Source organism: Lepidochelys kempii, chromosome 11 (assembly GCF_965140265.1).
Source record: "Lepidochelys kempii isolate rLepKem1 chromosome 11, rLepKem1.hap2, whole genome shotgun sequence".
Lineage (NCBI taxonomy): Eukaryota > Metazoa > Chordata > Testudines > Cheloniidae > Lepidochelys > Lepidochelys kempii.
In genome coordinates this window covers 70,359,652-70,375,122 of record NC_133266.1, presented here as the reverse complement: position 1 = coordinate 70,375,122, position 15,471 = coordinate 70,359,652, and the positions used below count along the sequence as shown (strand labels likewise).

At 44.8% G+C, this 15,471-nt stretch overlaps 1 protein-coding gene across 2 annotated transcripts in view; it reads right to left on the bottom strand.

Annotated features, from left to right (window-relative positions):
* The window catches only part of DRC11 (dynein regulatory complex subunit 11), a 158,091-nt gene extending 144,283 nt beyond the window's left edge, over positions 1 to 13,808 (bottom strand). The window contains exon 1 of one of the 2 annotated variants that reach the window (XM_073306791.1): positions 13,408 to 13,808. In XM_073306791.1, coding sequence (XP_073162892.1) covers positions 13,408 to 13,418 — 11 coding nt within the window. In that variant the 5' untranslated portion in view covers positions 13,419 to 13,808. Of the gene's footprint in view, positions 1 to 5,190; positions 5,267 to 13,407 lie in introns of those variants that run through there. The other variant, XM_073306792.1, reaches the window with a different exon arrangement.
* Between the last annotated feature and the right edge of the window lie 1,663 nt (positions 13,809 to 15,471).

Here is a 15,471-nt window from a genome sequence, read left to right as displayed (position 1 = left end):
TAAAATGTTAAGCTCTCCTTTTTATTCTCCTGTCAGGAATTGGGCTGCAGCAGCATCAAAAAGGAGTTTAAAGGTTACAATGGTGGTGATTTTTTTTTTCCATTGGCAATATGATGCAAAATGTGGACATGGAATTTATATCACCTGCATCTTGGAAACTGTAGGTTCTGCAAGGAATTGCTTGTATTTCCACAGGCTGTGACAATAACAGCAGGCTTCTCTTACAAGCCAGTCTTTCTAGGCTGGCTGCAACAGCAATGATTGTGGGGGGATCAAGGAAGGTAGTGTGGCCTAGAAAATAAGTGCCTGGTTCTAGTCCCAGCTCTGCCACTGGCCTGCTGGATGACCTTGCATAAGTTATTACACCTCACTATGCGTCAATTTCCCCATCTGTAAAATGGGCATAATGATACTCACTTCCCTTTGAAAAGTGCTTTGGATCTACTGATGAAAGTGCTATATCAGCACTAGTTGTTTGTTTTTTTTACAGTGCCAACATAGAGTATATTGGAACATGCTACTGTAAGATGGAAACTGGAACATAGGAATGGTTAAAGAGGTATTCTAAAAAGAGCACTCAGTCTCAGAGCAATGCTGGAAATCCTGAACTAAGAAAGGAACTGCCATGTACAATGGGTTGGAACTCTGCTTTCACCGTTCATCCTAAGTCTCTCAAATGTTGATGCATGACAGCTAGTAAGGTAGGAAAATAATGTGAGAAAGGACCTCAGATGACAGAATGTATAGTTTTGTGGTTAAGGCCATGGGCTGGGACTCAGGATATGCATCAGTTCCTGGCTCTGTCATAGACTTTCTGTGTGACCTTGGTCAAGTTACTTAAACTCCCTGTGCTTCAGATACCAATATGCAAAATGGGGTTAATAATGCTGTTTTTATCTGTCTTGTCTATTTACACTGTGTTTTCTTCAGGGTAGAGGCTGCCTCTCACTATGTGCATGGTATAGCACCTAGGAGAATGGGGCCTCTGAGTTACTGTAATACAAATAAATAACATGGTTTAAATCTCTAAGGTAAGTAGAAGTGGCAACTAAAAAACCAGACCTGACTCCCTCAGAATTCTGAGGAGATTTGTATCTAAAGCTGAAAGTAAAGTTTTACTTCACCCAAAAACTAAAGCAAGCACCCTGGCTAGAAAACCTAGAGGGATGGAGTTCTCTGTTCCCTCTGTTGGGGAGAAGTGGAAAACTCAGCTCTGGCTAACTTCATTTACATGAATTGTAATATTGTTTACCCATAATTCCACTATTGAGTTTTTGTTGTTTTGGTTGGAAATGTTTGTTTTCATGTGTAAAGGTGATAATAGGTTGTTGCCGGTACTGTGCTCATTAAAGGACATAGAACTGTGCAAGATATGCCATGGGTGAGGAATCACCCTGACTGAACAAGAAACAGACTTTGGTTGGATAACAAAGCTTGGCCTCAACAAAGAGATAGGAAGTTTTGTCTTGAAGAATTCTTATCTAGAGAATAGGGATTTTAACCTAGGGTCCAGTTCTGCACTGTGTTCCCCATGTGGTGATTCCCTAACCTCAGTGAAAAACTCCATAGAGAGGTCTGTCTGGAGTATCATAGAATATCAGGGTTGGAAGGGACCTCAGGAGGTCATCTAGTCCAACCCCCTGCTCAAAGCAGGACCAATCCCCAATTAAATCATCCCAGCCAGGGCTTTGTCAAGCCTGACCTGAGTAGTGATGGAGAAGCAGAGCTGGCTCTGTGCAGAGGCCTCACTGGTAGCAGTGGAGTAGAGTTGGTTCCACAGGAAGTCCTGACCAGACCAGTGGTGGCAATAGTGAGCTGACTTCACAGTGTCCTAGCTCACTCAGCTGGTGCAGGCAGACCTGGAAGCACTGGACTGGCCTAGGTTGCTGCTCATTGGAGACAGATCTGGCAGAATAGTTCTCTGAGGTCTAGAGCTGACAAGCAGAGGAGAGCCGCCCCTGGATATCCTTTGGTTACCACTGAGACTAACTCAACCTGTGAGTGGGGTTTTTAGTGGGTGGAGTTTGTGGTGATACAGGGTTCTGGAGTTCCATAAGCTGGACTGGGAGATGACCAGACTCTTGGTGTATTCATTTGGGTTGTTCAGGTTCTAATATATAAATATATGTCATTGTTTTGTGTCATGTTTCTTTTGGTTGTGTTCGCCTTTTTCCCCAAATTAAAGATTCCTGTGTTCCATATTTCTGAATGACTTTCGAGCGCTTGTGAGTGGGGAAAAAACTTCCTGTAAGCGTGACAAGGAAAGTTTTATTTTTATTTTCCAGAGACAGAAACAAGAGTACTGTTCTGGGTGGGGTTTGAATCATATATCTATTTATCTTAGAGAAGGACCCCTAGTTACATTCAAACTGGCCCTTGTTGCTGTCACTGGTACCTAGCAGAAGGATTATTAACACATTCAAGAGTAAAGGAGCAGGACAAGGATACAACTGAATTATGTCTGTTACATTTTATAGAACCATTTTGGACCTGTTATCTTGCTGGTCTGATTGGGACTGAGAATGCAGTTGTGTATTAATTTTCTGTTGTGATGAAGAGGTCAAGCAGCTGTAACCTGTGTGATTTTGTCATCCATAACTGTGTGGGTTGGAATCTTTGTAAGCCAATCATATTGTTCCCTCATGCCTATGCATTTTATCATACTGAATGATATACTTGCAATTGTAATGAGGCTATGGAGATGACAGGATAATATTTTAGTAAGGTCTCTCATCATGGACATAATGGCTTGAGCTCTCTATATTTGTTTATTTCTTCAGGATATTGATGGGGATGTTCTGACTGACTAGAATGATCAGCAAAAATTTTAACAATTTGAGCCTGCTATTGAATTTACATGCTTTATTTTTTTTTAAAGTGTATACTATACTTTTCAGCTTCAGCAGGAAGCAGCTGGCCCTGCTCTTCTTAATGCATTAACAGCCCACCCAGATATTTCCCCCTTTCTTCCGACTTCATTTACATCCCATTGCACCAAGTGACTCAGTAGATTGCAGCAATTAACCCAGGTGCAAGAGATAAACAAAATAAAACCACTGGGATAGGAAAGATTGGCACAAACAAGAACACCATTAGCTGTGCCCTGACAGCTCAGCCAATTGATCAATGGGGTTTTGTACACTTTCTTAGAATTGGGGACTCAGATGAACGGAAACCAATGAGACTCATGGGGTACTCCAGCACAGAAGAACACAATACGCTGTTGTACTTTCCTAGCTGTGTGTATCTAGAATCAATTTGCAGTGGGGAGGTTATAAATCTTTTAGGATGTCTGGGCCTATAGACTGTACCCCAACTACAGGCTTGATTTATGAACAGTGGGTTTCCTCAGGCTACAACATTTCAAATGCAAGTTGTTTCAGAGCTGACAATAGGCATCAGTGCAACCAAAACTGCCATGCAACTGTCCACTACATTTTACAATAACCTCTTTCTCTCTCCCCAGTCTGTGGAGAATGCCGAGTGTTCTCCCATTGTGCCAGCTACTATTCAGTTTCTTTTTATATTTTTGAATCTTTTTTAAAAAAAATTAAAGCATGTTAACGTAAGGCAAAATAGTATCAGATAAGTGTAAGATAATGACAAATTACTGCAAGCATGTTGTTATGGATCGGTTTCATGTCTGTGGAGATCATGAAATGTTTCTCTGTTTTTTCAGCATTAACATTCAATCTAACGAAAGGACGGGAAGTGTGTATGTGGGGGGAATAAAGTATAAAACATTAAGGAAGAGAAAAAGGAGGGAAAAGAATGACATCAAAACAATGAAGGGCAGATTCTCACATGGTGTAAGTCAGCATACATACTGTAAGAGGCTAATTAATATATATTATCGCTCATCTTAATTAATTGGCCTCTTACAGTTTGTATGGCAATTTCCATCTTCTCTGTATGTATATATATATATATCTTCTTACTATATGTTCCATTCTATGCATCCGATGAAGTGGGCTGTAGCCCACGAAAGCTTATGCTCTAATAAATTTGTTAGTCTCTAAGGTGCCACAAGTACTCCTGTTCTTTTTGCGGATAGACTAACATGGCTGCTACTCTGAATCCTGTCATTAGTTTCTACAGTCATTCTCCCTCTGTCAGAGTGGCTAATGCTCCCTGTGTGCTAGAGGGAGCAACTTCTGTGCTGAGGGGAGTGCCTGGCCACAGCCCAGGGACCATAGGAGAGGTGTGAGGGCCTTGAGCCATCCCCACCTTACTAACCAGGCAGCACAGGGCCCTTAACTCACTTTTCATTTTGCCCATTTGCTACAGTTTTCTTCCCACAAGCTTGAAAGGGCACTGCACCCCTGTCTTCTAGAAAAAGAGGGACCTGTGGTAAAAATGGCTTTGAGCCACCAAGGAAAGAGTGAAACAAAATCCTGACTGCTGACTTTTCTTTTAATCTTAAAGGAAAATCTTTGCTAGTTGTGATATATACTAGGAACTGTCATAAAGACATCATGAAGACTGGCTCCCTTTCCTTCATTATTAGGCAATGGTCATTAGGGTCATATGTACTAGCGTGTGAAGTTATATCAGAAGTGGATTTAACCCATTAGGGTGAAGGTCATAATTATGACCCTGATCCTGCTGATACTCATGCACATACTTAACGTTACTATCCCAGGTAGTCGCATGGAATTCAGTAGGGCTACACATGGTAGTAAAATTAAATATGTGTGTGACATTCCCCACTGGTGTTATCCGGACTGGTGAGCTGCTAGTTCACTCCAATCCTTGACTCTGGGAGACGAGCCTTACCTCGCTCTACTGTAAAAAACCCCACTCCTGGGCTGTTCATGCCCAGCCTCTGGCATGTAAGCTGCTCCCAGCTACTTGCAACTGAGTGACACTAGCCAATATTTCCAGTCCCAGACACAACCGTAGGAACCTCCATCTTGCGGTGTCCAGTTAAATCTTCTGGTCGCTGCAAGCTTATATAAGTTCATCAATTTAACAAAGAAATTGATATGTACCAAGGGGAGCCTCTGACACACTTCAAACCAAATGCACTGCTTCAGGTAAAATAAACAGATTTATTAGCTATAAAGATAGATTTTAAGTGATTATAAGTCAAAACATAACATGTCAGATGGTCAAATGCAATAAAATCAAAATGCATTCTAAGCTGATTTTAACACTTTCAATGCCCTTACAATTTTAGATGCTTCTCACCACAGGCTGGCTGGTTGCTTTTCAGCCAGGCTCTCCCCTTTGATCAGTGCTTCAGTCACTTGGTGTGGTGGTGTCTGTAGATGTAGGTGGAAGAGAGAGGAAGGGCATGGCAAATGTCTCTTCCTTTTATTAGGTCCTTTCCTTCCCCTTGGCTTTGCTCCCTCACTTCCGAGTCAGGTGAGCATTACTGTTGTGTCCTCATGCAGGTGAGTCATTGCATTGTAGCTCCCTTGCTGGACAATGGCTGTTGATGGATTGTTTGACATCCCACCCAGGCGTTGGTTACTTTCCTTGCTGTTGCCTCTGGGGAGCTAATATCTGGCTGATTCCCCCAACTTACAGCATGTGTTAGTGACAACCATACTACACAATTCTCATAACTTTATATGCATTAATGATAGACATATATGGATAGAGAAATGACTTCTAGCAGATCATAACCTTTCCCCTGATACCTTACAAGGCATGCTTTATATGTAAGATCAGGATTATATGAAAATGAGGAATATGGAAGTTACAGCACGCTCCCCCAAGGTATAGAACATCACAATGTGCATGAGTGTTTTCAGAATGAAGGTCTATAATTGTTCCTGGGGCATCCAACATGCTTACTCAGTAGTGGTAGGAATCAGTGTCAGGAGTAGTAGCAATTGCAGTTAACTATAAAGAGTGTAAATGACTACATTCAAATTTTGAAAGTGTGATTCAAGTGATGAGGAGATGCAGGAAGGACGAGTATTTGGAGGTCTAACCTACTCTATATTAAGTGTTTGGGGGGGAACTAATGCAACTGAGTGTAATTTTCATACTTCCAACCTTAGAAGAAGAAGTTCAGGGGAGGGCAAGAGCCCAGGTTCTCAAAGTTACACACACACACACACGAAGTATAAGCAGTACTGCTGATTGCCATAGCAGCTGAAAGGCAAGGAATGTTACAGGGGAAAATAAGCAACACTGAGTAATGGGATGAGAAAAACATATACACTCACTTAATTCCAAAGGCCCTGAAGTGCATTCTGGCAGCATTTATGGCTTTTGGGGTAAAAGAGAGTCCTGCCTTTCTGATCAATGTGTTCCTTTAACTCTCTATGCTCCCGGGGAGAGTAAACAAAGTCCAGATACTAGTAGTCAATCAAGAATACTTTATTAATCATCCAGCCTTTGTGCCATAGTATGGCTTCTTCTAGGTTGAACTTTATTTTTATTACTCAGAATAAAATATGACCTACTCATTTAAAAATGAGGCTTAAAGATACATTTCTGTGGTCAAACTGACACAAAAATTATTTAAAACACTGTCAATTTATTTTACACTTATTTAATATTCCTGTATCGTCTGAAGCCTGACAATACATTTCCACCTGACATTTTGTTTCCGGTGTGGAAAAACTAACTTAAGTGCTGTTTTCAACAAAGCTGAAATTAATCTGGTTATTTTTGTTGCACCAATTCCACATTCATGCTGAAGTGTTTACAGAATTAATGTTAAGCATGGGAGTTGTTCCATTGACTATTTGCAGGATTGAGGCCTTAGTGACTTATGTCAACCAATTTTTGTGAACCAGCAACAATTAGTTAACTTCTGCTGCAAAGCCAGCAGAGGGAGATCAAAATACTTTGGGCCACACTGTGATTTACTGGAAGCTGCAACCCACTCTGTGGGGATGATGAGGACAGACGAGCTATGCTCCAGCAGATGTCACGGAAGATAATTTGGCCGACACAGAGGAGTGCAAACTGCAACAGCCGGGCTGTTACTCCACTGCAGGGGACAGCTCACACTCTGTGCAGTGGCCTTCTGCTGATCGGTATACACAAGCAGAAGTGTGGCTCCCCATTGGCAGACTTCTACCTCAGGGTAAAGGAAGAAAAGCCCCCTCAAGCACTCTCACACAGGGCTGGACACTCAAGTACGGAATGGGCTGGAGATACCTTAAGGACACCAACCTCTTTCTTGGGATATTTTGGCTTTTGATCACAGAAAGAATTAGTAGTTCCTGAGGCCCATGAGAATGAAAGGTTAGCTGACTTCCAAAAACATTATCCAAACCTGTTCTGTTCTAAACCTTTCAATTCCAGTTTTGGACAAAATTTTGGGTCAAACTTGCTCACTATCCCTAAAATTAAGCTTGGTTTTAAAATTCTTCCCAAGCTATTCCAGGATGAGGGAGCATACAGTGGAATGACATGAATTGCCTTAACTATTTCCAGGCCAGTCAATGATTTTCTATAGATTCAGTAGCAAAGGGGCAAAATAAAGGAGGATAAAGCTTGACACACTCTAGTCACCGGAAAAAGTAAATACAGCATTGTTAACAGGAACAGCCTTGCACTTCTACCTTCTCCGATTTCATTCTTCAGTAGTGTAATAGAGTGAACACAGGATAAAAGATTGTGTGGCACAAACGTAATGGGAAACCACAGCAAAGACAAGGAAGCCTGCTTCACTAAACACCAGCTGTAACACTGCACCTCAGTAGCTTTCAAGCACCTGCTCTTGCCCAAACTCACAAGGCTGATGAAAAGATAGTTCTTTGGTCAAAGAAGGGTATTGTGCTGGTGAATTTTAATACAACAGCAGGAATAGAAATTTGAGTAATTTACGTGGAGAAGAGATTACCATATGCTGAATTTTACCTTACCATGCTCTAAGGAGCAGCCTTTTATCTAACTATTGCAGCTTCTCCAGCCTGAGGGCAATATAATGCCCTCTGCTTTGAGACGAGGAGGGAAGCAAATGCATGCTTTCCCTGGCAAAATCAGAAGAATATCCCTGTTGTCTGTGGCTGCAAAGTGTGTAAAGACAGCTCTGCAGTATGACAGTAGTACTGCATCCCTATCAGATAACCACCAGTAGCTATTCCATATCGAAGATCCTGTATTGCATTATGCATGTTGAGTGGATGAATGGGATATGGCTAGCCAGAAAGGGTCCAGAGCTAGGAAGTAGTTGTTCTCCACTGTATGCTCCAGCTCCAAGATGCCTTAATTTACACTGCACTGTACCGGGCACGGTAATGAGATTTATTACAGCATTAACTCCCTCCACACAGTTTCTTCCCCCTTGGAGGGGGAAGTAGTATCCAGCTATGCTGCTGGCTGCACTGCTGTTGCTGGTGAGGGGCGGGGAGGACTGCAGACACAGGACAGGCACTCTGCTCACATGTCCCAAAGTCCGCAAGCGGCCAACATTTCCTATTAATGCTTAGGGTTCATGTATGTAAACTGCTGTACAACTCTAACCCCTTTCACACTGATGAGAATATGGCCTATTTTCTAGCATAACTGTCGTTGTAAATTTCCCCCTGCCAATGTTTATTTTTTTCTTTCAAAGCAGAAGACCATGACCCTTAATCCAGTGACCCTCTCCTAAATGGAACCTACAAACTATTCCAAATTCTATAGGTCTAATAATTATACAACGCAGTCTTTGAATACATGAAGGATGGCAATACAAATTGTTTCCATGATAACAGAATGAACTCCAACATGCAAATATTTTATCTGATAAGTATACTTGATCCCTCTTGAAAGAAATATGATTGACTAAAAAGTAATTTGCTACAAGTGCTCAAGGAATATCTTCATGTGTGTTTATAAAACGATCTAATTCTTCAGTCAGCCAAAATGCTTCTTTAGCAACTACAGTGTCATCTAACTAATTTAAGACACTTCAGTTCTTCATTTACTTCCGGGAGGAAGCACAGGCAGGAATGTCTGTGAGGAGAGGGCTCCTGCCTCATACTGGCAATGAGGGGCGATCAACAGGTTATCTCAAGTGCTTATATACAAATGCACAAAGCCTTGGAAACAAGCAGGGAGAACTGGAGGTCCTGGTGATGTCAAGGAACTATGACGTGATCGGAATAACAGAGACTTGGTGGGATAACTCATATGACTGGAGTACTGTCATGGATGGTTATAAACTGTTCAGGAAGGACAGGCAGGGCAGAAAAGGTGGGGGAGTAGCACTGTATGTAAGGGAGCAGTATGACTGCTCAGAGCTCCGGTACGAAACTGCAGAAAAACCTGAGTGTCTCTGGATTAAGTTTAGAAGTGTGTGCAACAAGAGTGATGTAGTGGTGGGAGTCTGCTATAGACCACCGGACCAGGGGGATGAGGTGGATGAGGCTTTCTTCCGGCAGCTCACGGAAGCTACTAGATCGCATGCCCTGATTCTCATGGGTGACTTTAATTTTCCTGATATCTGCTGGGAGAGCAATACAGCGGTGCATAGACAATCCAGGAAGTTTTTGGAAAGCATAGGGGACAATTTCCTGGCGCAAGTGCTAGAGGAGCCAACTAGGGGGGGTGCTTTTCTTGACCTGCTGCTCACAAACCGGGTAGAATTAGTGGGGGAAGCAAAAGTGGATGGGAATCTGGGAGGCAGTGACCATGAGTTGGTTGAGTTCAGGATCCTGACGCAGGGAACAAAGGTAAGCAGCAGGATACGGACCCTGGACTTCAGGAAAGCAGACTTCGACTCCCTCAGGGAACAGATGGCCAGGATCCCCTGGGGGACTAACTTGAAGGGGAAAGGAGTCCAGGAGAGCTGGCTGTATTTCAAGGAATCCCTGTTGAGGTTACAGGGACAAACCATCCCGATGAGTCGAAAGAATAGTAAATATGGCAGGCGACCAACTTGGCTTAATGGTGAAATCCTAGCGGATCTTAAACATAAAAAAGAAGCTTACAAGAAGTGGAAGGTTGGACATATGACCAGGGAAGAGTATAAAAATATTGCTCGGGCATGTAGGAATGTTATCAGGAGGGCCAAATCGCACCTGGAGCTGCAGCTAGCCAGAGATGTCAAGAGTAACAAGAAGGGTTTCTTCAGGTATGTTGGCAACAAGAAGAAAGCCAAGGAATGTGTGGGCCCCTTACTGAATGAGGGAGGCAACCTAGTGACAGAGGATGTGCAAAAAGCTAATGTACTCAATGCTTTTTTTGCCTCTGTTTTCACTAACAAGGTCAGCTCCCAGACTGCTGCGCTGGGCATCACAAAATGCGGAAGAGATGGCCAGCCTTCTGTGGAGATAGAGGCGGTTAGGGACTATTTAGAAAAGCTGGACGTGCACAAGTCCATGGGGCCGGACGAGTTGCATCCGAGAGTGCTGAAGGAATTGGCGGCTGTGATTGCAGAGCCACTGGCCATTATCTTTGAAAACTCGTGGCGAACCGGGGAAGTCCCGGATGACTGGAAAAAGGCTAATGTAGTGCCAATCTTTAAAAAAGGGAAGAAGGAAGATCCTGGGAACTACAGGCCAGTCAGCCTCACCTCAGTCCCTGGAAAAATCATGGAGCAGGTCCTCAAAGAATCAATCCTGAAGCACTTGCATGAGAGGAAAGTGATCAGGAACAGCCAGCATGGATTCACCAAGGGAAGGTCATGCCTGACTAATCTAATCGCCTTTTATGATGAGATTACTGGTTCTGTGGATGAAGGGAAAGCAGTGGATGTATTGTTTCTTGACTTTAGCAAAGCTTTTGACACGGTCTCCCATAGTATTCTTGTCAGCAAGTTAAGGAAGTATGGGCTGGATGAATGCACTATAAGGTGGGTAGAAAGCTGGCTAAATTGTCGGGCTCAACGGGTAGTGATCAATGGCTCCATGTCTAGTTGGCAGCCGGTATCAAGTGGAGTGCCCCAAGGGTCGGTCCTGGGGCCGGTTTTATTCAATATCTTCATAAATGATCTGGAGGATGGTGTGGATTGCACTCTCAGCAAATTTGCGGATGATACTAAACTGGGAGGAGTGGTAGATACGCTGGAGGGGAGGGATAGGATACAGAAGGACCTAGACCAATTGGAAGATTGGGCCAAAAGGAATCTGATGAGGTTCAATAAGGATAAGTGCAGGGTCCTGCACTTAGGACGGAAGAACCCAATGCACAGCTACAGACTAGGGACCGAATGGCTAGGCAGCAGTTCTGCAGAAAAGGACCTAGGGGTGACAGTGGACGAGAAGCTGGATATGAGTCAGCAGTGTGCCCTTGTTGCCAAGAAGGCCAATGGCATTTTGGGATGTATAAGTAGGGGCATAGCGAGCAGATCGAGGGACGTGATCGTTCCCCTCTATTCGACATTGGTGAGGCCTCATCTGGAGTACTGTGTCCAGTTTTGGGCCCCACACTTCAAGAAGGATGTGGATAAATTGGAGAGAGTCCAGCGAAGGGCAACAAAAATGATTAGGGGACTGGAACACATGACTTATGAGGAGAGGCTGAGGGAGCTGGGATTGTTTAGCCTGCAGAAGAGAAGAATGAGGGGGGATTTGATAGCTGCTTTCAACTACCTGAAAGGGGGTTCCAAAGAGGATGGCTCTAGACTGTTCTCAATGGTAGCAGATGACAGAACGAGGAGTAATGGTCTCAAGTTGCAGTGGGGGAGGTTTAGATTGGATATTAGGAAAAACTTTTTCACTAAGAGGGTGGTGAAACACTGGAATGCGTTGCCTAGGGAGGTGGTGGAATCTCCTTCCTTAGAAGTTTTTAAGGTCAGGCTTGACAAAGCCCTGGCTGGGATGATTTAACTGGGAATTGGTCCTGCTTTGAGCAGGGGGTTGGACTAGATGACCTTCTGGGGTCCCTTCCAACCCTGATATTCTATGATTCTATGATTCTAAGCTCTTATCTTGTGGTAGCTGGACTGTGTATCATTTTGGAGGAACGATTAACACTGTTGTATAGGCAACCTTGTAACACCCTGCCCTGCCCTGATTTAAGCTAAATGATGTTCAATAAAGAATTGTATCAGAGGCTATTTCTTCATTGCAGAGTTAACTCAAAATATATACACTTGACTTAACTTCTCCCGAGTTAGCCTAACTTGAGTGAGAGAAGCCACTCTACAAAATAAAACTCCAGTTGCAAAGAGTAATTAAATTAGCAGCATAGAAAGACAGTGTTAGCAGCTGATGAGTTATACTAACTTGAACTGTAGCCTCGACCCTCTAACAGGCAAGTCGACTTGAGTTTAAAGCACACCCCCTCCATTAGTTTGTGGACTAATCTGTGCGTTGATGGGACTTGCACTAGGGGAAACGTTTGTGTTATAACTCGAATTAATTGCAGTGAAGATGAGCTTTAAGATTACTTCCTAAAAGGGTTCAAACTAGTTCTTACTATGCCTGTTAATTACTTTAAAAGTTGAAGTTCGGATACTCTTAGTGAGAGCTAGAGTGCTAAAAAATAGAATGTAGCCATGGCAACACAGGCAGGAGGGGCTAGCTGCCCAAGGGTGTGCCTGTCACAGATATTAAATACCTACTATGGTGGCTAGCCCCTCCTGCTGCTTGTGCTGTCACAGCTATGCGATTCTTAGCATGCTAGTTCCAGTGGAGCTAGCCCAAATATGTCTCCTTGAGCTGGCAATCAATCCCCCAGCTTGAAGTGTAGGCACACGCTGTAAATCAGGACCCTTAAAGTTGGGCACCTAAAAACGGAGGCATCTGAAATCACTAATCCCCCTTGAAAATTCAGCGAGTAATAGTTAATACGTTGCCTGGAGTGCTTTTACAAAACAATACAAAATAATATTTTCGGCTTGAAAACTAGTCCATTTCAATTTTTCCTTGTTTATATTTTTATATGATTTTCTCTTCTCTCTTGATGGTTGATAATCAACACAAACAGGAAGGGAAAGTGACTAATTATAGAAGATAAACCGTGAAACTGACTATACACAAAGTGAACAAAGTAAACAAACTGGAGGGAAAAGTTTTTCTCTCTAATTCCTCTCAGATAAATTTTAGGTGTTACTTTTAACAATGATATGTTAAAAAAAATAAGACATAAGCATGATTTGCAAGTCGACAAAATGCGGCAATGTCCCCTTTAGCTCCTGGTACTGGCAATACTGCGAAGTAACCATAGAGAAAGGATGGAAACATCTTCCTGGGTCCTTGCACAGCAAGAAATGGAACTGGGTTAATTTATTCATACACACTCTCTCTCTCTGCAACTGGGTTAATTTACACACACACACACACTACATCCAGGTTTTTCAAATGGGTTAATTCACACAAACACACACAAACAGTACATCCAGGTTTTTTCCACTCGGTGAATTTACACACAGATACTCCTTCCCCATCCCACCCCATCCAGGGTTTTCCACAGCACTAAACTTTATGAGCCTGGTTCTTTCCAAACCTGCCTTTCAAACAAACCATTCCCTGAAAGCTCCCCAAACCACCAGGTGAGATGTTTACTTACATGTGCGACATGCTTTCGGCTTTTCCTCTTGTCTTGACCTCACTGCTTTCCCATCCAAAATACCGCGGCTGTGTTTATTGCCGGAGGGGGGTGAGTGGGGGTGGAAGGGGTTGCCTGCCCCTTAATAAACAATAGAAAAGCTGGTGCCACAACCTCTCTCTGGTGGCTCTGATCAGAAGCCACTCGGGAGGCCCCAAAGCCCCATGATTTTGGGCCCCTTCTTGGGGCAGTCTGACCCTGCACTATGGGGCCAGTCTGAGGCTGCTGCTGAAGCCTATCATCACACCAGCATGGTGGCTTTTGTTTCACTCCTTGCAGGTCAGACTGGCTTGGCCCAGGCCTGCTGGAGGCTGCTTGTTGTGCCCAGAACACCTAGTTACAGTGGTTGTCAGCCTCCTCTCCTTCCCTTAGCAACTGGATGCCAAGCCTCCCCGCGCGCCCCCCCCCCCACGTCGTTGCTATGGAAGCCAATGGGCCTGCGGCTGCCGCCTATGCCTGCGTTGTCCCTTGTGCTGCAGACTTAGGGTGACCAGATGTCCTCATTTTATAGGGACAGTCCTAGTTTTGGGGGCTTTTTCTTATACAGGCAACTATTACCCCCCACCCCCCGTCCCGATTGTTTACACTTGCTATCTGGTCACCCTGTGCAGACTAGGGTTGCCAACATTGTATTTTGAAAATGCGGGACTTTCCGGGGGCAGAGTACCCTGGGCCCATGGAGACCAGGGGTGGGGTGCCCAGTACCACGGGGCGTGGGGGGTGCTAACCATGCTGCAGTTGAGGAAACCTTCCCCTCCCTGAAGCAGTCGGGCAGTCTTGGCTGTCAGGACCCAAGTCTGGAAGTAAACAGGGCAGCACTGAAGGTCCCGGGTTGGGGGGGGAGTGGAAAGATACACTGGTGAGTACTGACCCCCTGCTGGACAGGGCCCCCTGCTGACTCCAGCCCTTGAGTGCCTCACAGGCTGTGTCTGGCAGGACAAGTGGCCAGGGCTGTGTGCCCTGGAGCTGTGCTGAAGGGCCAGGGTCCGGAAGGGGCTCTGTCTGGCAGTGGGGTGAGTACTCCCGGGGTGTAGCCTCCCTGCTCGCAGAGTCTCTGCCAACATCCCCAGCAGAGGAGCATAACTGCTGGGTGGTGGCTGCTGCAGCAGTGGGGGAGCAAGGTGGGCAGGGAGCTGGTCCTGGCAGCCGAGACCACCCACATAGAGTCCTGTCCGCTTCCTCTGCTGGACAGAGTCCCCTCCTGACTCCAGCCTTTCATGCCCCCCGATAACCTTATTGTGCTTGCCCCATAGTTTGGGAACCTCTGCGCTACAATTCCATTGGTTCAGTAAGTCGTGGGACCGATTCTGCATTACGACATTGTCTAATTTTACAAACTTTAGATCATCGGAAGGTGAGGTAATAATGAAACTGGCTTTGTATAATGATCATAGTTCTAATATGTTGAAATACAGGATAAAAGGTGTCCTGTACTGATTTAGCATGGGACAGGCAATTTCCTATTTAAAAAAGACACGTCCCCCGTAATATGGGATGGTTGGCAACCCTTCTGCAGACTCATGTGTCTGCTAGGGCTGGCAGAGCTGGAGGCTGCAGGGCCCTGTTTTGGTGCCTCTCAGGCCAGGTATGTGGCTGCTCTTTCTTTTCCCTTGAACAATACCAGCCTCCACTCCATGGTGGGGGAAGGGGGTGGTGGTGTGCGCATGGCACGGGGGGAGAAGGAGGCTGCGGGGATGCAGTTCATATACACTCAGGTGGTCTTTGCACCGTACTCTTTGGCTAGCCTGGAGCTCTGCGGCTGGGGCTGGCAGCTGGGGGTGCATGTGTGGGGATGTGTGTGGAGAGAGATGGGGATGAGGCATAGAAGGGAAGGGAGTGCGGTCATGGCCAGTGAAATGTATGTGTGTGTGAGAGCAAGCGCGAGCAAAGTGGGGTGTGTGAGAAAGGAAAGGCGTGGGGGTGTTTGTGTGTGAGACGTGGGAGCTATGTGTGAGGAGTGAGTGAGTGTTGGGGGGAGTTTCTGTAAGAAGTGTGTGTGTGGAGGGGTGGGGGGAATGAGATGCC